A 19952-nucleotide genomic window follows, 5' to 3' on the forward strand; every position below is an offset into this window, starting at 1 on the left:
TTTAAAAGTTACGAAAGTCACTCAACTACTCATATATTCTAATCTTGTCCTTTTCCTTTAAAAAATTTATGATTATCTGAATTGGACGTTAACTTGTTGAATAGAGTATTATAAAATCTGATCCCATAACCACTTGAGTTATATTGTGTGGATTGACTCTTCGTTTACATTACATCTTCGAGCTAATGCTTAAAATATTATGTCAACGAGTCAGTGTTTGAAAGCAACAATGGCACTAGTAGGCATCAATAAAATATGATGTTATCGTATTTTAGTCAATATGTTAACGTCCAGCTTAGACGTTCATCAATTTTTAACAAAAAAGATGAATTTGGAACCTATGAGTTAGATAACAATTCTATAACTTGTAGTAGTCGAGGAATATAATAAAACATCGTCCTATAGTCAATGGGCCATTTTGTAAATTTGAATAGTCGAAAAACTTAACGAAACAATGTTCTATAGTCGGAGACCATTTTATACTTTACTTTTAATTTAATGTAACAAAATTAATATTGTGGATAATTATTTCTGTAAATAAACTTGAACATTTCAATTAATAGATAAAATATCGAATTCAAAGAACTCATTAAGTGTCTTCATTGGTAAAAGATGGTGTTGTTATCCTTAAAAATTTTGGTTCGAGCATTGTGTCTAGGAAAGATTCTAAACAATCACCCAGGTTATTAAAAAAATATAGAATCCAAATAGATCCAAACGACCTAGGTTTAAATCAAAGTAAAAGTGTTAAAAGAAGGTAAATTTGAGGAGTGAGGAAACGCAGCTCAGAAGCCAATGCCATGGATTGAGTATAAAAAAAGGGGATTCTCACGCTACCTTTAAAAGCTGAAGGTAAAAATTAAATTAGAGGGGAAAAAGAGTGAATGATCAAACACGGTAGCTGAAAATCCTACTTTAAAAGTGCTCTCTTCTTCAGGCCTTACTATTTGCTATCCAAAACGTAGTACCCGAGAGTTGCGTTGCTTTGCCTTCACGGACTACTTATTAATGCAAAAGATGCCTTTGCCTAGGCTTACACATATTCATTTCATGTTTACATTTAGCAATCAGTGCCAATGCCATTGTTTTCAATTAAAAAAAAGGGACAATTTTCTTCAGAATAATTATGTTTGTGTACATCCTAAAACTGCTTTCTTCACCAATGCCAAGAAGCATGGAAGGATCTATTCCACACCATCTTCCCATTTCAATTTATAATGTTTTTCGTACCATTTGTTCCCAAGGCAGGCATCTCTAAAATCTAACTACTATATAATGGTTTTGGGGTTTTTATGGCCACGTAACCATTATGAACGGAACTCATTGATGTGAAGTCCATAGGATAACCTTGTAGTATAAAAAATATAGACAATGAGATTTTAATTGCGCATAGACGTAACGATATTATTTTTTATCATTGAGGTTACTTGATGGGTTCAAACAATAGATTATAGTTATTTTCTTTAATTTTTTTACTAATTTGGTATGATTATGAAGTAGATATGTTCAAGATTTTTTCGATCATTAACAATACACACACCCTACAAATGCAGTTGCTCGAATCCATAACTTAAAAAAAATTACATTCATTCTAATCACAAAACTAATCAATGAATTCCACTATAGTTCTTTCTTTTAAAAATTGAACGTCACAATTTGTTACTATTCGCCACTAATTTTCTGTTGGAAATAACTATTTTGGATGGATTAATCATTTCCATTAGATACTTGGGTGGCTATATTTATTCTGGACGATTCAATTATGGTATGGTATATGAGAGAATTGAAATACGGTAATGATACCTACGGTTTCAATAATGAGAATCTTGGCTTACAAAAACGTTTTAAATATTATTGTTCTTATTTTATATTTCTTAAATAATCTAAAATGATTAGAAGATAATATTTGTTTAAAATTTTCTTAACTTATTCATAACACACATCTAACGATAATTACTCGAACTCAAAACTTCTAAAAAAAATTAATCACTTTTTTTTACCCCTTTGATGGATTCTTTTTTATTCTTTTTATGTAAAGCATCAGCAGTAGCTTTCACTCATTGAATTATATCAACCATTTTCTTAAACAATTTAACACGATGCATGGTTTTAAAATCAATCTGCAGTAACAAAATTCAAATACCAAATATTAAATTAAAATTCATAATTAAGATTAAAGTCCAAATAACAAATGCAATCCCAAGTCCAACACGCTTTCTTATCCCCATTGGACCCGAAAAATAAAAATATAAACACGATCGAGTAATTTATAGAAAATGCTTTAAACCACACAAGGTGCTTTGCATCTTATTTTCAGAAAAATCAAATAATTACTTCCATGTTGGCATCGCGACATAAACAACACTAACAACATGGATCTTGAAAATTCCACGCCCATGTCCACCAACCAGCAGCCCTTTTTAAAAGATGCCATTCTCTTTCAAGTATTCCACAAATTCATCTATAAGATAGGGCCATGCACCTTCGGCATCGTAGTTTGACAGTGCAGGGTCTATCGTCTGCATGACAAACACGAATATAAAGATTATCATGTTTTTCATTAACGTAACATGATAGATATTAGAGAAATAATGTGTCATCAGTGCCTCGGCTATAAAGTTTTAATGGATCCTCGCTGCCTGACCAGTTATCATTTAGCATCCGCAGATCGTTTAGATCTTGTATGATACTTACACCCAAATCTGAACAACATAGCCATGTATAACACTAACACTTTAGTTGCAGCAAGTCAGGTAGCATGAAGTCATTAATCAAATGAACAGTTGATGATAGAATACAAACTCTATGCATGCAGAAATATCCAAGACACTGAATTGAAGCCTTTAACTTACTCTAGCAAACTCCAAAAGTTGAGACCACGTGTCCTTAGAGATTGCTTTATTATGTCGGGCCTGGTTCAAGCGGCATCAAAGAATACAGTTAAAGAGCAACAAGTCAGGGTGGACGAAATTCAAGCAAGCTCTTATAATTTCATATCTGACAAGACTTAACAAAGGATACCACATTCAAATTTATGGAAATCAGGCAAAGATTGAACCTTTCATGAATGAATGAAAGAAAAAAATAGTACACCAAGATCATCATTCCTTTAAAATTTGCAGCCATAAGTTCATGCTAAAGAAATTCCTACTAAGACAGCTTTCAAAAGATTTACTCAACTTTAAGGCTTTGCTTGGTGTGAGGATGGAAATTAGTAAGGACGGAAAATTTGTTAATCAAATGGTTTGGTTATGATTCAAAACCATTTGATTAACAAATTTTCTATCCTTCATACGAAGCAAAGACTAAGAACATTCGACCATCTATAGCAGAGATTATTTTGCCACAAAGTTTCTTATCATGGTGTTGATAAACTAATTTAAATTTATATGATGAAAATTATACCATTGAATTACTAATGCAAGTAATCTTGCAGGTCAATTAAAAATGATCACTCTAGAATTACTGTGCCTATTTTTGTCACATCATATCACAAAATTCCTAAGAGTACTAAGAAGGAAAGCTTTACGGTACCTTTAAAAACTGGCACCAATGGTCAACCAATGGCCACTGCTTCTCAGCAAACAGCAATTGCCACATACCAATTGCAGTATCCAATGCCAAAGATTTCTGACCCTGAGACAGAAGATATTATTATTTACCTGCATAAGGCCATTATCTAGGGGAATGTATTTTATTCCCAAGATTAACATTCTAGTGGATATTCTGAGGGTTAAATCATAGTTTAAAGAAAGCCTACTACTAAATATATAGCAAGAAATGTAATCTAAAGGCTGAAACTTTATTTTTGTAACATAAACATTCTCCAATTGATATAACACGGATAATCATCCGAAGCAAGCAACTGCCAACAAGGAGAAAGAAACATGAAGAAACCAAGTGTTCGTGACAGAGATCAAATTGATTTTCTGTGATAATTTTCTTATTGAAAAAATAGAGTTACAACTTACAAGTCTCCTTTAAATAGACTAAATGCATAGAGTTACAATACAAGTAAAATTACTCTAGATAAAATTTTATCCTATTAAGTGATAAGAGTTATAGAATATCTAAACTACTTAGAGATAAGAGTTATATGATATCTAAACTACTTAGTTATTAACAGTAATCTAACTCTATTTACCATCTATAATCTACGAAACACCATGCCAAAAAAGGTAGTCTATATCCATATTAACTTCATTTAAACTATTCACTCAATTAGCAGCAAATTATTCTTCTGCCTAGTGAAAACTTCTATCATGGACAGTTGACATGAAAGGACAGACTACCTTTTCTTTTGCCCAGCCAAATGCAAAGTTATATATCTCGCGAAACTTTTCTGCATTCACAACAAGCAAAGACGAAAACAAGCTTGCATCACACAAATATGTTTGCTTATGAATCACAGCATATGAATATATCTAACTAATTTGGAGGAAGAAAAAATGGTAATTCTCTAACTATATCTGAATAGAAGACATTTCTTCTGCCAACACAACATGCATGAGTCATTAAAATAATTTCTTGTAGAATGCTGAAAATTATAATCTATGGAGCACTTGAACATACGTTCATCTTTCAGCTCAGATCGCATAAATGGTATCTTTTCACGAAACTTCTCCACAGAATCTATCCTGCCATGAAAAATTATAAATTTCTGTCAGAATCACATTACAAGAAGCATTATTGAATCTAATTTCATTTCATGTTGGGAAATTATTAGAAAGACATAAATGCCCACCCTAGTGCCTGCAACCCAATGAAAAACTCCTCTTCGGAATATTCACACATGGTAGATGCCTTCATGTGCCATGAAACGACTAACTGCAATTTACCACCAATATTAGCACAAGTGTCCACAAAATATTGGAACCAGATAGGAACAACTTCAAAATATCAATTAACATCTTGTGAAACCTCCTAGAAGATTTAACTGTCTATGGTAACATCCACACTTCCTCCAACAGTTTAACAAAACATTTAACCTGAAGTACCACCATTGTCATTTTCCCAAGTCATCAATCATCATAACTGTAGTTAGAGCTCTGAGAAAACATACTAAGCAACATTGATTAATGAAAATTTCAGAACTATTCTAGCCAACTCATTAGCTTTTGCTGAAAGCCAAAATATTCCTTCCACGACCCTCTAAATTGCAAATTGTTTTAAGTCCAACCAGTTACTTCAAAAATAATTTAGAAAAGCTGCATCACCATTAGTGAAGACTATTATTTAGTGGGATGTAAAATTTGAAACTAATAGTATTCACAATGAGAAAAAGGAAAGACCATGGTCAACACACATATGCAGTGCAAGGAAAGGATGATTCTTAAACTTTTAGTTAGCACTTCAGACTTGAGAAAACGTAAGCTAAGGAGGAGAATATAAATAGTAAAAAGAATCTATGATTCTTATTACAAGAGATTGTACTTCAGGCTGCGGACATACCATAACAATATCTTGGGGGTCCACCTGTCAAAAGAAGGTTACTACGTGTTATATTTTGAAATGCCAATGAACTTATGTATAAATGAAATAATAAAAAACTGAAGTAAAGGGGTCAAAAAGATGTCAGACAACAGATCTCAAAGTATAAAAAAAGGCTACCTGGAGGTCATTGCATAGAAGAGTAATACCATCAACTAGTATCATATCACTGTCAGGATCTGCATAAAATATTGGAGTAAGTATTTTATTTTATTTATTTACCCTTCTTCTTTTTTCTCCTTTGAAAGGAATCGTACAAGGTACTAAATACAGCCAAGGTATCAATCAATGGAAAGTAAGCAGCAGAAATGAATTTCAGGATTCCATTGAAATGAAAATAAGAGCATATCAATATCTCAAAGAACAGAAAGAAAATCATCAATATTCTCTGTTAACTGTTATGTTCCATCAACAATACTAAAGCAAAACCACAAATTATTTAAGCAAACTAAAAAATAGAAAGAGAAACAAAAAATGAAAGGAGTGAATAAAGAAAAGCTTGCCTTTATATCTATTATAAAGCTCTTCCAAACGTGTAGTGTCAGTATAACTTTCATTATGAGATTGGCAAAAGAAATAATGGAAAGCTCCATCAATACGCCAATCACTTGCCTTCAAAGCTCGAAGAGCAAGTTTTTCACTACAATTAAATAACCAAATAAATAAATACATGAACTAAAGAATGAAAAAGGGGGCAGCAAGTCACTAATACATTCAATCTTGTTATACATAGAAAAACCATAATTTAATGATAACTGGGAAAAAATGACATTGGAAAACATGGGAAGAGACATTACTAGCCTTACAATCAGGTTTTCACTGAGGAACCTGATTCAATCATCGGTATCTTTTACATATCCATTTCTCATTCTTTTTCATCTTTGCACAGAAACTGTTTTTTCCAGTCCATTTTTAAAACTACCTCTATATCAACAGTGGTTTCGAAAGTATATCCTAGGTAAACCCAAATATGAACAATGAGAAAAATGAGTTTACCTCGCTTCAGTTACTTCCATGAATTGCAGGACTTTATCCCGATGATCTCTGCCCAGCTTATGCTGTTCCAAACAACAAAATCATATTACACGATATAAGCTAGAAATTTGGTTCCTGGACCTGGTTATACAGTTAAAAGCACATTTTCATTTTGAAATAAATTTTACCCGTACGAATAACATTTTATAAGAGCTAACCCATACATTTTTTTTTCTGATTCAGCAGAAGCAAATCTTTAGTTTCAGCTAGATTCCTTAATGACCGTTTTATATAACTTAATTCCTTCGATTTTTCCATGGCGAATTTTATGAGAGTAGAAAGAAAACAAAATTCAAAATAACTAAAGGCAACTTCTATATAGGAAGCAGCAATGGAAGATAAACAAACAGACTGAAAGTTTTTCTTTTAAGGAAAAAAGAGAAAGGAAAAACGAACTAACCATATTGGGGTTTAGCGTAGAAAATTAAAGAGCCCTAAAATCGTCAGCAAATTGGGAGTGTATGTTCGAAGATGTCGCACTTCGCTCCAGAGACAGCGAGAAGAAAGAAATCGCAGGATTTCCCCCTTCAATTTCTTCCTTCTTTTTCCATTGCGTTTTTTTTAACCACTTAAATAAACAATTGCGAAGAGAAAATTGAAAAAAGGTACCAACGCTCAAGGCTGCGTCTTTTTCTCTTTTGCTGGATTAATTGCATCACATATCTTTAAAGTATGAGCTTTATTTTAAATTGATACCAAATTTTTTAAATGTTTCAATTTTATTACTAAATTATGATTATAATTTAAAATTAGTCCTCAAATTTTTAAATATTTTAATTTCATCCTCAAAATATGACCTTCAATTTAAATTGGTCTCTAAAATTTTTTGACATTCCAATTTTATCCCAAACTATATGTATATACTATTCACATCCCTTGTTAATAAAATCATCAGGCCAAGTTATATTATCATAGGTTAAACTATGGTTGAAACTAATTATATATTTGGATGAAATTGGAATATTTAAAAGTTTAGGGACAAATTTAGAAAGAAGGTCGTAGTGTAAGGATAAATGTATATGTTCAAATGTTTAAGGACTAATTTAGAATGAAAGTCATATTTTAGGGATGAAATTAAAATTCAAAAATTTAAAGATTTATTTAAATTATAATTTAGAGTGATACAACTAACTCTTTATTAATTTTATTAAAAAAACTCTTGATTAAGGATTATAATTTTTTTACTAATAATAGTGCCAAGTTTTTATTAATAGAAAGTGGATAATTAAAATTATCGGAATTTTTTATAATAATAAGAGTAAATTAGTTTTCTTAAAATTATCTAAGATGCATAAACTAATAACTTAAAAAATAAATACCGTATAAGAAAAAAAGTAAAAAAATTTAATTAAATAATTCAGATAAAAAATAGATATAAAAATATCATTATTAATTTAAAAATATCGTCAAATTCAACTCTAAAAATATGGCGTGTTAATATCACACAAAGAATTTGCTAAAAAAGGTAAAATCATCCATTATTTTTGTACTAAGAAAAGAAGAGAAAGATGATATCTACCGAAAAAAAACGCTTTCCATGTCCGAAATAACCTCTACTCCTTTTCATGTGGTTTTGATTTTTCATGTGGTTATGATTTTCTATATTTAGTATATTTTTAAATATAATGTGGTTAGTTTTCATTTCAAATTTATGGTTTGACGGAAAATTCTATCACTCATTTTGAAGGTAAAATTTTTAAATGGTCATTAAATTATACTAAAATATTCATTTTGAACATTGAACTTTTAAAAGTTATATAATATCTCATTCAATCACTCCCTCAACTATATTACAAATTATCACATCTTTAATTATCATTAAAGTGATAACTTAACATGTTAAATTAATTAAAACATTATTTCATTCAACCCTCAATTATAAACTAAATTTCATTTTGATATTGCTTAATATTTTGAGACAATGATTCTAAAAAATCAATTATATATATGTATACACACGATTCATTTTTAAAATCTTAAAACTATTTTTTTAAATTATAAATTTATAATTAATCTTTTAATTCATAAAATAATAATAATTTTTAAAAAAAAATATAATTTCTTAATTCACAAATTTTTTTATAATTAATTTTTTATTTAATTATGATTATATTTGAAAATTTATAATTTTTAAAATCCAATAACTTTAGTTATAAAAATGAAACCATTTTTTTATTAAACAATGTGATTCAATTCTTTAACTTTATTAATAGTTTTAAATATAACTTTAAAAATATATTATAATTTAAAAATAAATTTTAATATTTATATATTTAAAAAATCTATTGTTTTGCAATTATTACTTAAAATTATTAAAAAATATATCAAAAACAAAATTTTAGTCACAATTAATGGGGTAAATGAGATTTTTTATTAATTTAATATGTCACATTAGCCCTTAACGAGTCAAGTGTCAACACTTCTTTTTAAGGAAATCTAAAGTTTAATTTCATTTTATAATTTTTTAAAAGTTGAATGACAAAAAAATCATTTTATCATAGTTTAATGACTATTTATAAATTTATATTGGTACATATCGGTGTGTGGTGTGCGTTGTAGACTCATCCCATCCCTTAACAATATGAGAAGAAAACTTTAGGATTATGGTTAGTTATGATAAAAGGTTAATATTATAGAAGGAAAAATATCATAAAAATACATAAAATTTATAATAAATTTGAACACAACATAAAATTGTTTTGAGGAAGAAGAAAATAGGAATTGTTGTCATAAATTAATTTGTAAATCAATTCTTTTAAATACAAAACATGGATCACAAATAAAAGAACTAAATAGAATAATTTAGGCCATGTTTAGTGTGGCTTTCTAAAAGCACTTTTAGCTTAAAAGCTCATTTTGACCTCAAAATAAATGCCAAATGAGTAAAATAAAAGCTTTTTTATTTTCAACTTTGCATTTGAAATCAAATTATAATTTTATTCTTACTAATGAATGGGCTCCACTTAATTATGTATTTAGATTTTATTTTACTAGTTTAATATTAACGTCCTTAATAATTTATTTTAATTACTTAAAAATAAATAAAATTCATTGTTTACATATTAAAATGTTGACGGTGAGTTATTATAAAATATATTTGTATTATAATTATATTTTTTATTTATATATCTATTAAAGTTTAAATTGATGTATTTCATATATAATAATAATTTCATTTGAATTTATTTATCATATATATTTTATTTTGAATGGTTAAAAGAATAAATATATCATTTAAATTATGTCATTTTAAATTTTAAACGAGTGTGGTTGAATTGGAATAATAAAAATATTATCTTAAATTTTAATTATTAAATATTATCTTAAAATTTAATTATTAAATGAGTTATCTTAAAATATTTTTCATATTTTTATTATAGTTTAAGTTGATATATTTTATATATCATATTATTTATAAGTGTAAATATAATTTAAATTCTATATTTTTGAATTACAAAACTCACTTTTTATCTTAAAATTCAATTATCATATTTTTATATATCATAATGTATATAATGAACATTTTATCTTTCCAAACTCATTTTTTTAACAACAATCTCAAATAGTTAAATTTTAAAATTATACTTTTAAACATCACACTTTTAAAATTCACTTTTCAAAAGCTTTACCAAACTGACCGTTAGTGTCCATTTCATAAAGCTTTCTAAAAACACTTTTAGCTATATAAAAAAAAACTCATTTTGACAGCACAATTAATGTCAAATGGGTAAAAAAAAACAATTTGGTGGAAACATTGATTTCAAATCAACCACAAAAGCTAAGATTTTTAGTTTTTTTTCATTTTTCAACATTGCGCTTGGAAGAAAGTTATAATTTTACCTTTACTAATGCATATGCTCCAATCAGTTATGTATTTTCATTTTATTTTAATAATTTAATACTAACCGCCTTAAAAATAATTTATTACTTTGAATAATTTATTTTTATCATTTAAAAATAAATAAATTTATGATTTATATATTAAAATATTAATAGTGAGTTATAAAAATATATTTTTATTTATGATTATATTTTTTATTTATTTTTTATTTTTTATAGTTTAAATTGATATAATTCATATATAATAATATTTTTAAAAATTTATTATATTTTAAATTGATACGATTCATATATAAGTGTAAATATAATTTAAATCCTATATTTTTAATTTACAACATAATGTCTATAATGAATATTTTATCTTTTCAAACTCACTTTTTAAAAGTAATCTCATACAATTAAATTTTAAATTATACTTTTATACATCAAATTCAAAAATTCGTTTATACGACACTTTTAAAATTCACTTTCCAAAAACTATAGCAAATTGGAACTTAGTACATACAGTTTTAAACTAAAAAAAATATGATATTTAATTAGTCCGACTAATAACAAAATCTATTACACTGTTGTTTTCATAAATAATAAAAAATTATAAATTCCACAACATGAGAAATATATTTATGGAATCTTCACAATGTATGAAATCGATGGAGTGTTGGCAATAGTATATACAATCACTATTCCATAATATCGAAGCTCTCTTTTCTTAATCAATTGATGCATTGGATCAAAAGATGTAACATTTCATATCCTTTTCACAATTAGAATTACTTTGAAAAGTGAGGTTGAAAAGTGCTATAGAAAAGTACTTTTAAGAGTTTTAGAAAAGTTCAATTTAAAATTTAATTGTTAGGGATTGTTTAAAAAATGATTTTAAAAATACAAAACGACCATTTTAGATATTATATTATAATTGAGAATCAAATAATTGAGGATAAAAATATAATTTCACCGGAAAAGTGATTTTTTATAGTAAAATCTAGAAATTTTAGCTTTTAAGTTTGGGTTGAAAAATACTTTTCCAGCCATGATTTTAACTCAATTTTTCGTGCATCATTACTTGTGTAGTGGAAAATCAGTTTTCCCTTACCAGAAGCATTCCCAAACTCACCGTTAATGTGAAACAATTGTATAACCAAGATATAAGTCGTTTCATTTACAAACATCATAAATACTTTCTTCAAAATTTTACACCCAATATTAATATTGACATAGTACTTGAAAAAAATACTCTAGTATATATCTACTATACAAGGCTTGAGTTTTATTTAAGAAAAAGAACTTTCTTAGTAGTCAGTATTCCCGTGGATCCAAAAGTTTCAAGACATACTCATATAGTACAGAAAAAATTCAAATAAAAATGCTAAATCTGAAGCCAAGAAAAAAAATATAACAAGTTAATTAGTGAAGGATTAGAAAATCATCGATACAATTTTTGTAGAACATTATAAAATCTCAAACAATATATTATTTGAGAGATCAGATCATATGTTAGATTCCATTGAATAAATGAGTGAGTTAGTGTAAACCATATAAAGTTCTCGAATGGAAAAGATGGATAAAAATATGGTAGTGAAGACCACAACTAAACATAATTATATAAACAATACTTCAAAAAAATGATATGAATAATTCTCTGTAGAGGTTCAACATCTACACCTTCTTGGGAATAAGGATGCAATGATTCTATGCATAAATAGAAGGTTTGTTTTAGTAAAAGCTATTTTTTTAACAGACTCCCTACAGGGTCCTCTTATCTAGTTTTATCTAACATTTGTATCTTATTTTGTCATGCTTTAAATATTGAGACAATGACATGAATAATTATCTACTGAGGTCCAAAAGTCATACTCTTTTACGAATAAGGGATGCAGTGGTTTTCTGCACAAAGGTAAGGTTTGTTTCAGCAGAAGCTCTTATCTTTTGAAACAAAGATTCTCTGCATGGTTATCTTGTCCAATTACAATAATAGTTTCTTATCTTATCATGCTTCAAATATGAAGACAAAGCTTTAAATAGTAGAGGTTCAACAGTTACACATCCTTTGAAATTGAAGATGTAGATATTTTTTTTATGTATAAAACAAAGGTACTAATCTTCCTTATTGTTTGGTTATATCTAACAGTTATGTCCCATCTATCATGCTTCAATCATTGAGACAAGAATGTGAATATTTATTTGTAGAGGTTCAACAATTATACTCTTATCAGAAATAAGGGATACAGAGATTCTCTATATATATATATATAAAAAGACTTGTTTTAGCAAAAGTTTTTTTCCTTTTGTAATAGAGATTCGTTTTAGGTCCATATTGTCCAGAAATTTAAAAATTATACTTCTTGTCACACCCTAGGTTGGGGTATTTTTTTTAATTGGTTAATTTGGTACTGAATTTTTTTTATTAACTTTAGTGTCTGTTTGTGAATTTCTAGAAACCTAAGGACTAATGGTATAATAGCCCATAAAAACTATACTTCTTGTCGCACCCTAGGTTGGGGGTCTTTTTTAATTGGTTAATTTGGTACTGAATGAATTTTTTTTATTAACTTTAGTGTCTGTTTGTGATTTTTTGAAAACCAAGGTACTAATGGTATAATTAGCCCATAAATGTTAGGGTATTATAAAACCCTATTCCTTTCCTTTTTGCACTTTCCCTCCCCAACCACTATTAACTATCACTCAACCTCTAAATATTATCATTTCACGATCATATGTGTCATCGTTAGTCTCATCGTTGGCACCATTGTTCTTATCAGAGGCCCCCAAACAGTGATATTTGTGTGGGCCTCTCAATAAAAAAATATTTTTATACTATAATATTAGTCTATTTGAAAGGTGTTTTAAGTTTTAATTTTTTTAAGTGGGGCCCTCTAGGGAATGAAAGTTACGATCTAAAATTTAAAATCCAATCTGTGTGGGCCCCCAATAAAAAGTATCTCATTAATTGAATGAACCTTTAAAAATTAAAATATATTAAAAAAACTAAATCCAATATAAAATAAAGAGAAAATCGCCTCAGTGACCAAAAAAAAGTTATAATATACGATTTTAACCAACTTTTTTTGGATTTGCCAAAATGACCAACAAAATCGCAACGCGAAATAAAAATCGCAACGCGATCCCCAGAATCGCAAATCAGTTTCCAGAATCGCAAATCAGTTTCCAAAATCGCAACGCGATTCTTGAAAATCGCGATGCGATAGTACAAATTCGCATTGCGATTTTCCATAATCGCAACGCGAATATGAAAATCGCAACGCGAACACATAAATCGCAACGCGTATCCGTAAATCGCAACGTGTATCCGTAAATCGCAACGCGTATGGGTAAATCGCAATGCGTATCCGTATATCGCAACGCGTATCCGTAAATCGCAACGATAATACATAAAATCGCAACGCGTATCCGTAAATCGCAACGCGATATTTAAAGCGCCATTATAATCGCTACGCGTATTTTATTTTCAAATTACAAAAAGAATATAAAGACAAAATCCCGTAATCGCAACTCATAACCTAAAACCTAAAATCACAACTCAGTCCCATCTCCATCTCTCACTCTCTACGGCGAAGAAATCCGTCCCCATCTCCGAAGATTTCCGTCCCCATCTCCGGCGAAATCCCTCACAACCATTCACGGTCAGAAATCCCTCAAATATTCAGAAATGGAAAATCAACCTCCGAGGGTTAGTTTTTTAATTATTTTTATTTTGAAATGTTTGCATTATTGTAGGTTTTTCATATTGAAACTGATGATAAGTTTACTGGTCATTTCAATAATAGATTAACCATTTCACTTAGATTTCATTTCGCGTTACGATTCTGTCGTTGCGATTTTCATTTCGCGTTGCTATTCTCTCGTTGCGATTTTCAAGTTAGTATTTGTCTTTGTCTTTGTTCTGTCTTTTGGTTGAAGTAATGCAATCCATTCAAGTTTCAATTTGCAGAAGAGTCGCAACGAGATAAATGAAAATCGCAACGAGAGAATGACTGTCGCAACGAGAGAATCGCAACGCGAAATGAAAATCGCAACGAGAGAATCGCAACGCGAAACCAAAATCGCATTGCGATTTTCATTTCGCGTTGCGATTCTCTCGTTGCGATTTTCATTTCGCGTTGCGATTCTCTCGTTGCGATTGTCATCTCGCGTTGCGATTCTCTCGTTGCGATTTTCATTTCAACCAAAAGACAAAACAGTGTTGCAAATTTTAGTTTCAAGAATAAACTACTACTTTTTATGTTTATTGTTTTTGGTATATCTTCACAGTGTAGTTTTTGGTATATCTAACTTGGTATGTTTATTGTTTTTGTAGAAATTTTTTTCGGCTCAATTGACCTTGAGAAATAAAGTCAGCCTGGCCACTACAATTGCAAAGAAGCTTTCACCTGCTCAAAGACAATTGTTTGAGGAAACCTGCTTCGGGCCATGGCTGAGAGTACAGCATCCGGGTGGAGATGCTAATTTGACCCATTTGTGGCTTCAGACCATGACATCAAATCTACCCGACAGTATACAACGTGGTGAGGAAGAGATATGGTTTCATTTTCCACCAGCGTATACTTGCTTTGGGCGGAAGGAGTTCTGCTTAATCACTGGTCTACGATTCGGACACGATGATGTAGGCCGGTACACTCGTCATATCGCCCGCCCATCATGGTTATCCCGGGTTTTTCCGGATGAGTCAATGGAGAAGCCGAACCTACATGTCGACGACCTGAAGAAATTATTTAATAAGAAAGCTGGTTTCACTCGGATGGAAGACGTCGATGTTGTCCGAGTATGCCTTCTACTACTTGTGTATGCCGGCTTTTTAGGCAGAGAGGCCAGACAACCTATTCATCGGGAGCTAATAATATTGGTAGAGGACCTGAATGCATGGAATCTGTTTCCGTGGGGTTCGTATATATGGAAAGCTACCTGGACTAAGTTGTCGTCTGCCTTTGATGACCGCAAAAGTTTGCGGGGCGATGGGTCCAAATACACTTTGTCAGGCTTTGTTTGGGCCTTTAAGGTAAGAATTTCTATATAATGTTTCTAAAATTATAATTAATTATTTAACAATTACTAATTTTGTTATTATATTGTTTGTAGATTTGGATATTCGAGGCTTTCCCCAGCATGCGTACATATGCAATAAAAACGTCAAATGATATTCCCAGGGCTATTTCCTGGAAGAGGAAAACTCTGTTGGATTGGGAAGACTTAATACCATATGCCACAATAAATAATGTAAGTTAACACAAATACTTTCATATAATATAAACAAGTTATTAATAGTAGACGTTTAACTTTGTTTGAGTTTTTATATTTTAGGAGGCCAACATTCCATTACAAAGACTGACACCCACGGAGGAAGAGCTTGCCACTGATTGGTGGCAAGCTAGTCAGAATTTTTTTGATGGCACGGATGATGAGCAGCATCCACTTCCTCCAATTCGAGAGCCATCACCTCACCTAGAGCCATCACCCGATCGACCCGACTATACATCTCTAGAACGAGAGCCATCACCTATCCCGTCACATCATCGAGCCTCTTCTCCACCATCACCTCATGATAGGCGACCGGCAAAGATGCCACGACTCCTATCTCCCTGTTCTCCACCTCCACCTCAACGGGATGAGTCAAGGGAGTTACGTGATGAGGTCAATGCCTTGCGTGAGGAGATCGGTACTCTACGCGATAACGATGGTGCATGGCGTGTGGAGGTGTCAACTTTACGTGGTGAGGTTGCCGCTCTACGTGAGATGATAGTATCGTTGCAGAATGAGGTTCATACTCTACGCAACGAGGTAAGTTTAAGATTTTCCATATTTAACTTAATGATAAATTTACTCGTAATTTCACTTAGATTAGCCATTTCACTTAGATTGCTTAGTAAATTTATTCGGTTGCTGCCAATTCTGCTAAACTGTGTATTCTTTAACACTGTGAAATAGTATTTGTCTTTGTTTTGTCTTTTGGTTGAAAGTAAATTTGTTCGGTTGCTGCCAATTCTGCTAAACTGTATATTCTTTAACACTGTGAAATATATTTGTCTTTGTTTTGTCTTTTGGTTGAAAGTAAATTTGTTCGGTTGCTGCCAATTCTGCTAAATTGTGTATTCTTTAACACTGTGAAATAGTATTTGTCTTTGTTTTGTCTTTTGGTTGAAAGTAAATTTGTTCGGTTGCTGCCAATTCTGCTAAACTGTGTATTCTTTAACACTGTGAAATATATTTGTCTTTGTTTTGTCTTTTGGTTGAAAGTAAATTTGTTCGGTTGCTGCCAATTCTGCTAAACTGTGTATTCTTTAACACTGTGAAATAGTATTTGTCTTTGTTTTGTCTTTTGGTTGAAAGTAAATTTATCATTCAAGTTTCAATTTGCAGAAGAAGAAATAGTTTACTTTCGCAACACGAAACTTAAAATCGCAACGCGAAACCAAAATCGCAACGCGAAATGAAAATCGCAACGACAGAATCGCAACGCGAAACCAAAATCGCAACGACAAGATCGCAACGCGAAACCAAAATCGCATTGCGATTTTCATTTCGCGTTGCGATTCTTTCGTTGCGATTTTCATTTCGCATTGCGATTCTGTCGTTGCGATTTTCATTTCGCGTTGCGATTTTGGTTTCGCGTTGCGATTTTAAGTTTCGTGTTGCGAAAGTAAACTATTTCTTCTTCTGCAAATTGAAACTTGAATGGATTGCATTACTTCAACCAATAGACAAAACAAAGACAAATACTAACTTCAGGGTATTAGTTTGAAACATATTTTTCTTTGTTATCTGATGCATTTTGTGAACTATGATAGAATAATGACTTGGGTGAATACAATGCAAGTTTGAAACATATTTGTCTTTGTTTTCACTGTTTAAATATCATGTCTGTTTATTTACTGATTTTTGTATTTAATTATTTAGCGGCCCGATAGAGTGGATGCTTTACGTCGGGTTATGCTTGCACGACGGAGTTCACGCATCAGACAGCGTGCACGTGCTATTAAGTCTCTGTACACCCCAATAGTGCGAAGACACCGCAAGAAGAAGCCCGACTCGCTTGTCATCCCTCAAGAGTCCACTCCTATCGTTGAAGAGGCCCCCCATATCATTCCTCGAGAGTCCCCTCCCACCGTTCAAGAGGCCACTGTCATCATTGAAGAGGTCCCTCCCACCATTCAAGAGCCCGATTCACATGGCGTCATATGTAGGCTTCTTGAGAAACCCTCTGTCGTGCCGGACATGATGGATTCAAGTTGGCTCTCGTATGAGTTACCGGCCAGTACCATACCGGTATCTGAAGAGGAGAGGGAACAACTACCGGACACAATTTTGGATAACACCCTTTGGGCTAAGACCGCAGTTGATTTTTATCTACATGAGCGGAGCAAGGGGTGTTTCACTGACATATGCAAGCTCACCGATGATATATTTTTGTTGCTTGAACGGCCTTGGTGGGGCGTATTATTAGGGGTCGAAGACAATGGCTATTTCGATGGGGGGGGTAAGTCTTATATTTTTCTTATATTTCAATTTGATTAATTTTTTTTTAAATTTATGTAAGTCACTAATATATGTCTTTTTTTGTAAAACAGCATATCGATGCGTGGGTGACACGTCTTCTAATAATAAGAAAACTTAAGAAAAATAAAAATATACGATATACAATAATGCCGACGTCTTTTCACGCCGTTCACTTGAAGAATGCACGAGATGAATCATTTGATTTGGGCAATGGACAAGCTAAACTTTATCCTGCATGGTGGGAGGTCGATAAGGTTAGTATTTATTTTAGATTGAGTTTAAAGGTTTTATGAAATAAGTGCGCAAATGAATGAATTATTACTTATGATTGCAGGTGTTTATCCCTGTTTTGGAACGTAAACATTGGATTCTCGTCGAGCTTCAGCTCCCATCCCTTAAGACAATAGTGTATGACAGCATGATAAATTACATATCATTGGCTGATTTAAGAGATGTTATTAAGGGATGGAGCTCTCATTTGGCTAAATTCTTGGATGCGATCAATTATTGGACTCGTTCTGGAAACAAGAAGCCAAAGAAGCTCAATATTACAGTTATTAGAGACGAGACCGCGCCACAACAAACGAGCGGAGCCAGAGGAGATTGTGGTCCTCTCGTATGCTTGGCGTTGGAGCGTTTGACGACGGGAAGCATCAAGTATCTACCTCCCACCGATAGAGATAAAGCTGCAGTAGGCTTGTGGTTTCGGCATTATATGGCTAAATCGATATATACGAGACGCTGCCTACCTGCATCCGCGTTATAAAAATGTCCATAAACAATTGGTAAGTTTATATACTTATAAATGAAAATGTTTGGTTAATTAACTAGAATTCAATAATTTGCGTAGAAAGTGTTGTTTGAACAAATGTTTGGTTTCTGCAGGTTAATCTCAGAAGTGAACTGCGTAAAAATGATGTCGAGCTGCAAAAGTTGATTCAATAGTTTAATTGATTGTTTTTTGATTGTTTAATTGATTTGTAAAAGTTGATTCAATAGTAGATGATCGGAAATAAGAATTATTGCTTATTTTTTGATTGTTTAATTGATTTGTAAAAGATGATTTGTAAAAGTTGATTTGTGTAATTGATGCGAACATAATTCTTATTTGTGCTTGTTTAATTGATTGAAATGTAATGGTTGATTTTGTTGATTTCAATCTGCATTATGTTGAAGGCAAAAATGACTATCGCAATGCGAAATGAAAATCGCAATGCGAAATGAAAATCGCAACGAGAGAATCGCAATGCGAAATGAAAATCGCAATGCGGAAATGAAAATCGCAATGCGTTTATAATTTCGCATTGCGATTATCTCGTTGCGATTTTCATTTCGCATTGCGATTTTCATTTCGCATTGCGATTCTTTCGTTGCGATTTTCATTTCGCATTGCGATTTTCATTTCGCATTGCGATTTTCATTTCGCATTGCGATTTTAATTTCGCATTGCGATTCTGTCGTTGCGATTTTCATTTCGCATTGCGATTTTCATTTCGCATTGCGATTCTCTCGTTGCGATTTTCATTTCCGCATTGCGATTTTCATGTTGGGATTTTCATTTCGCGTTGCGATTGTATTTTCCGTGTTGCGATAGTCAAATGCATGCCTAATAGTGATAACAACTGAATAACAAGAGTTGGTTAAGTCAAAATGGTTGGCCTGAGTCATTAATTCAACTGAAAATGTTAAAAGTTCACACATAAAATCCACATAATACAACGTTTGCATTTAAAAATCACCTAAGTTAACAGTCTCAAAAGGTGAAGCCAATCGTGATTGGGATTTTAAAGATGATTGCCTTTTGCTTGACACCATATGAGCTTTGGATTTTGATGAGGATCCATATTTTGGTAGAGGAAAAGATGATTTTGATGGCACTGGTGATCCACATGTCAACCTTGTATGACCACTTTCCTTGCACCGACTACATGTCGATCTCTTCTTCTCTTCACCCTTAGACGGTATACGATCGTGACTTTTTGGTCGGCCAGGTAGCCTTCTGTCCATGGCTGGTGGCAAAACTGTTTGTAAGTCATCTGGTATGTCCCACTCAGAAGGATGTGGAATAGGGTAGACAA

At 31.5% G+C, this 19952-nt stretch overlaps 1 protein-coding gene across 1 annotated transcript; it reads right to left on the reverse strand.

Moving 5' to 3' along the window:
* Positions 1 to 2149: 2149 nt before the first annotated feature.
* On the reverse strand, positions 2150 to 7117 carry LOC120177631 (DCN1-like protein 2). Its single transcript, XM_039183714.1, has 11 exons — positions 6926 to 7117; positions 6487 to 6548; positions 5994 to 6130; positions 5611 to 5669; positions 5452 to 5475; positions 4745 to 4827; positions 4573 to 4637; positions 4293 to 4342; positions 3535 to 3636; positions 2853 to 2912; positions 2150 to 2519 (listed from the first exon to the last, which is right to left on the reverse strand). Exons 1-11 carry the CDS (start codon positions 6926 to 6928, stop codon positions 2421 to 2423), a joined length of 744 nt encoding a protein of 247 aa, XP_039039645.1. The 5' UTR covers positions 6929 to 7117; the 3' UTR covers positions 2150 to 2420.
* Between the last annotated feature and the right edge of the window lie 12835 nt (positions 7118 to 19952).

This window comes from Hibiscus syriacus, unplaced genomic scaffold (genome assembly GCF_006381635.1).
Source record: "Hibiscus syriacus cultivar Baekdansim isolate YM2019G1 unplaced genomic scaffold, ASM638163v2 tig00112293_pilon, whole genome shotgun sequence".
Lineage (NCBI taxonomy): Eukaryota > Viridiplantae > Streptophyta > Magnoliopsida > Malvales > Malvaceae > Hibiscus > Hibiscus syriacus.

What these genes read in the sequence shown, in the direction of transcription:
- LOC120177631 (XM_039183714.1), bottom strand. An exon ending in GCTTTATAATAGATATAAAG is followed by an intron (nt 5,670 to 5,993) that starts GCAAGCTTTTCT and finishes TATTTTATGCAG; the next exon opens with ATCCTGACAGTGATATGATA. An exon ending in TTCTATGCAATGACCTCCAG is followed by an intron (nt 5,476 to 5,610) that starts GTAGCCTTTTTT and finishes TTCTTTTGACAG; the next exon opens with GTGGACCCCCAAGATATTGT.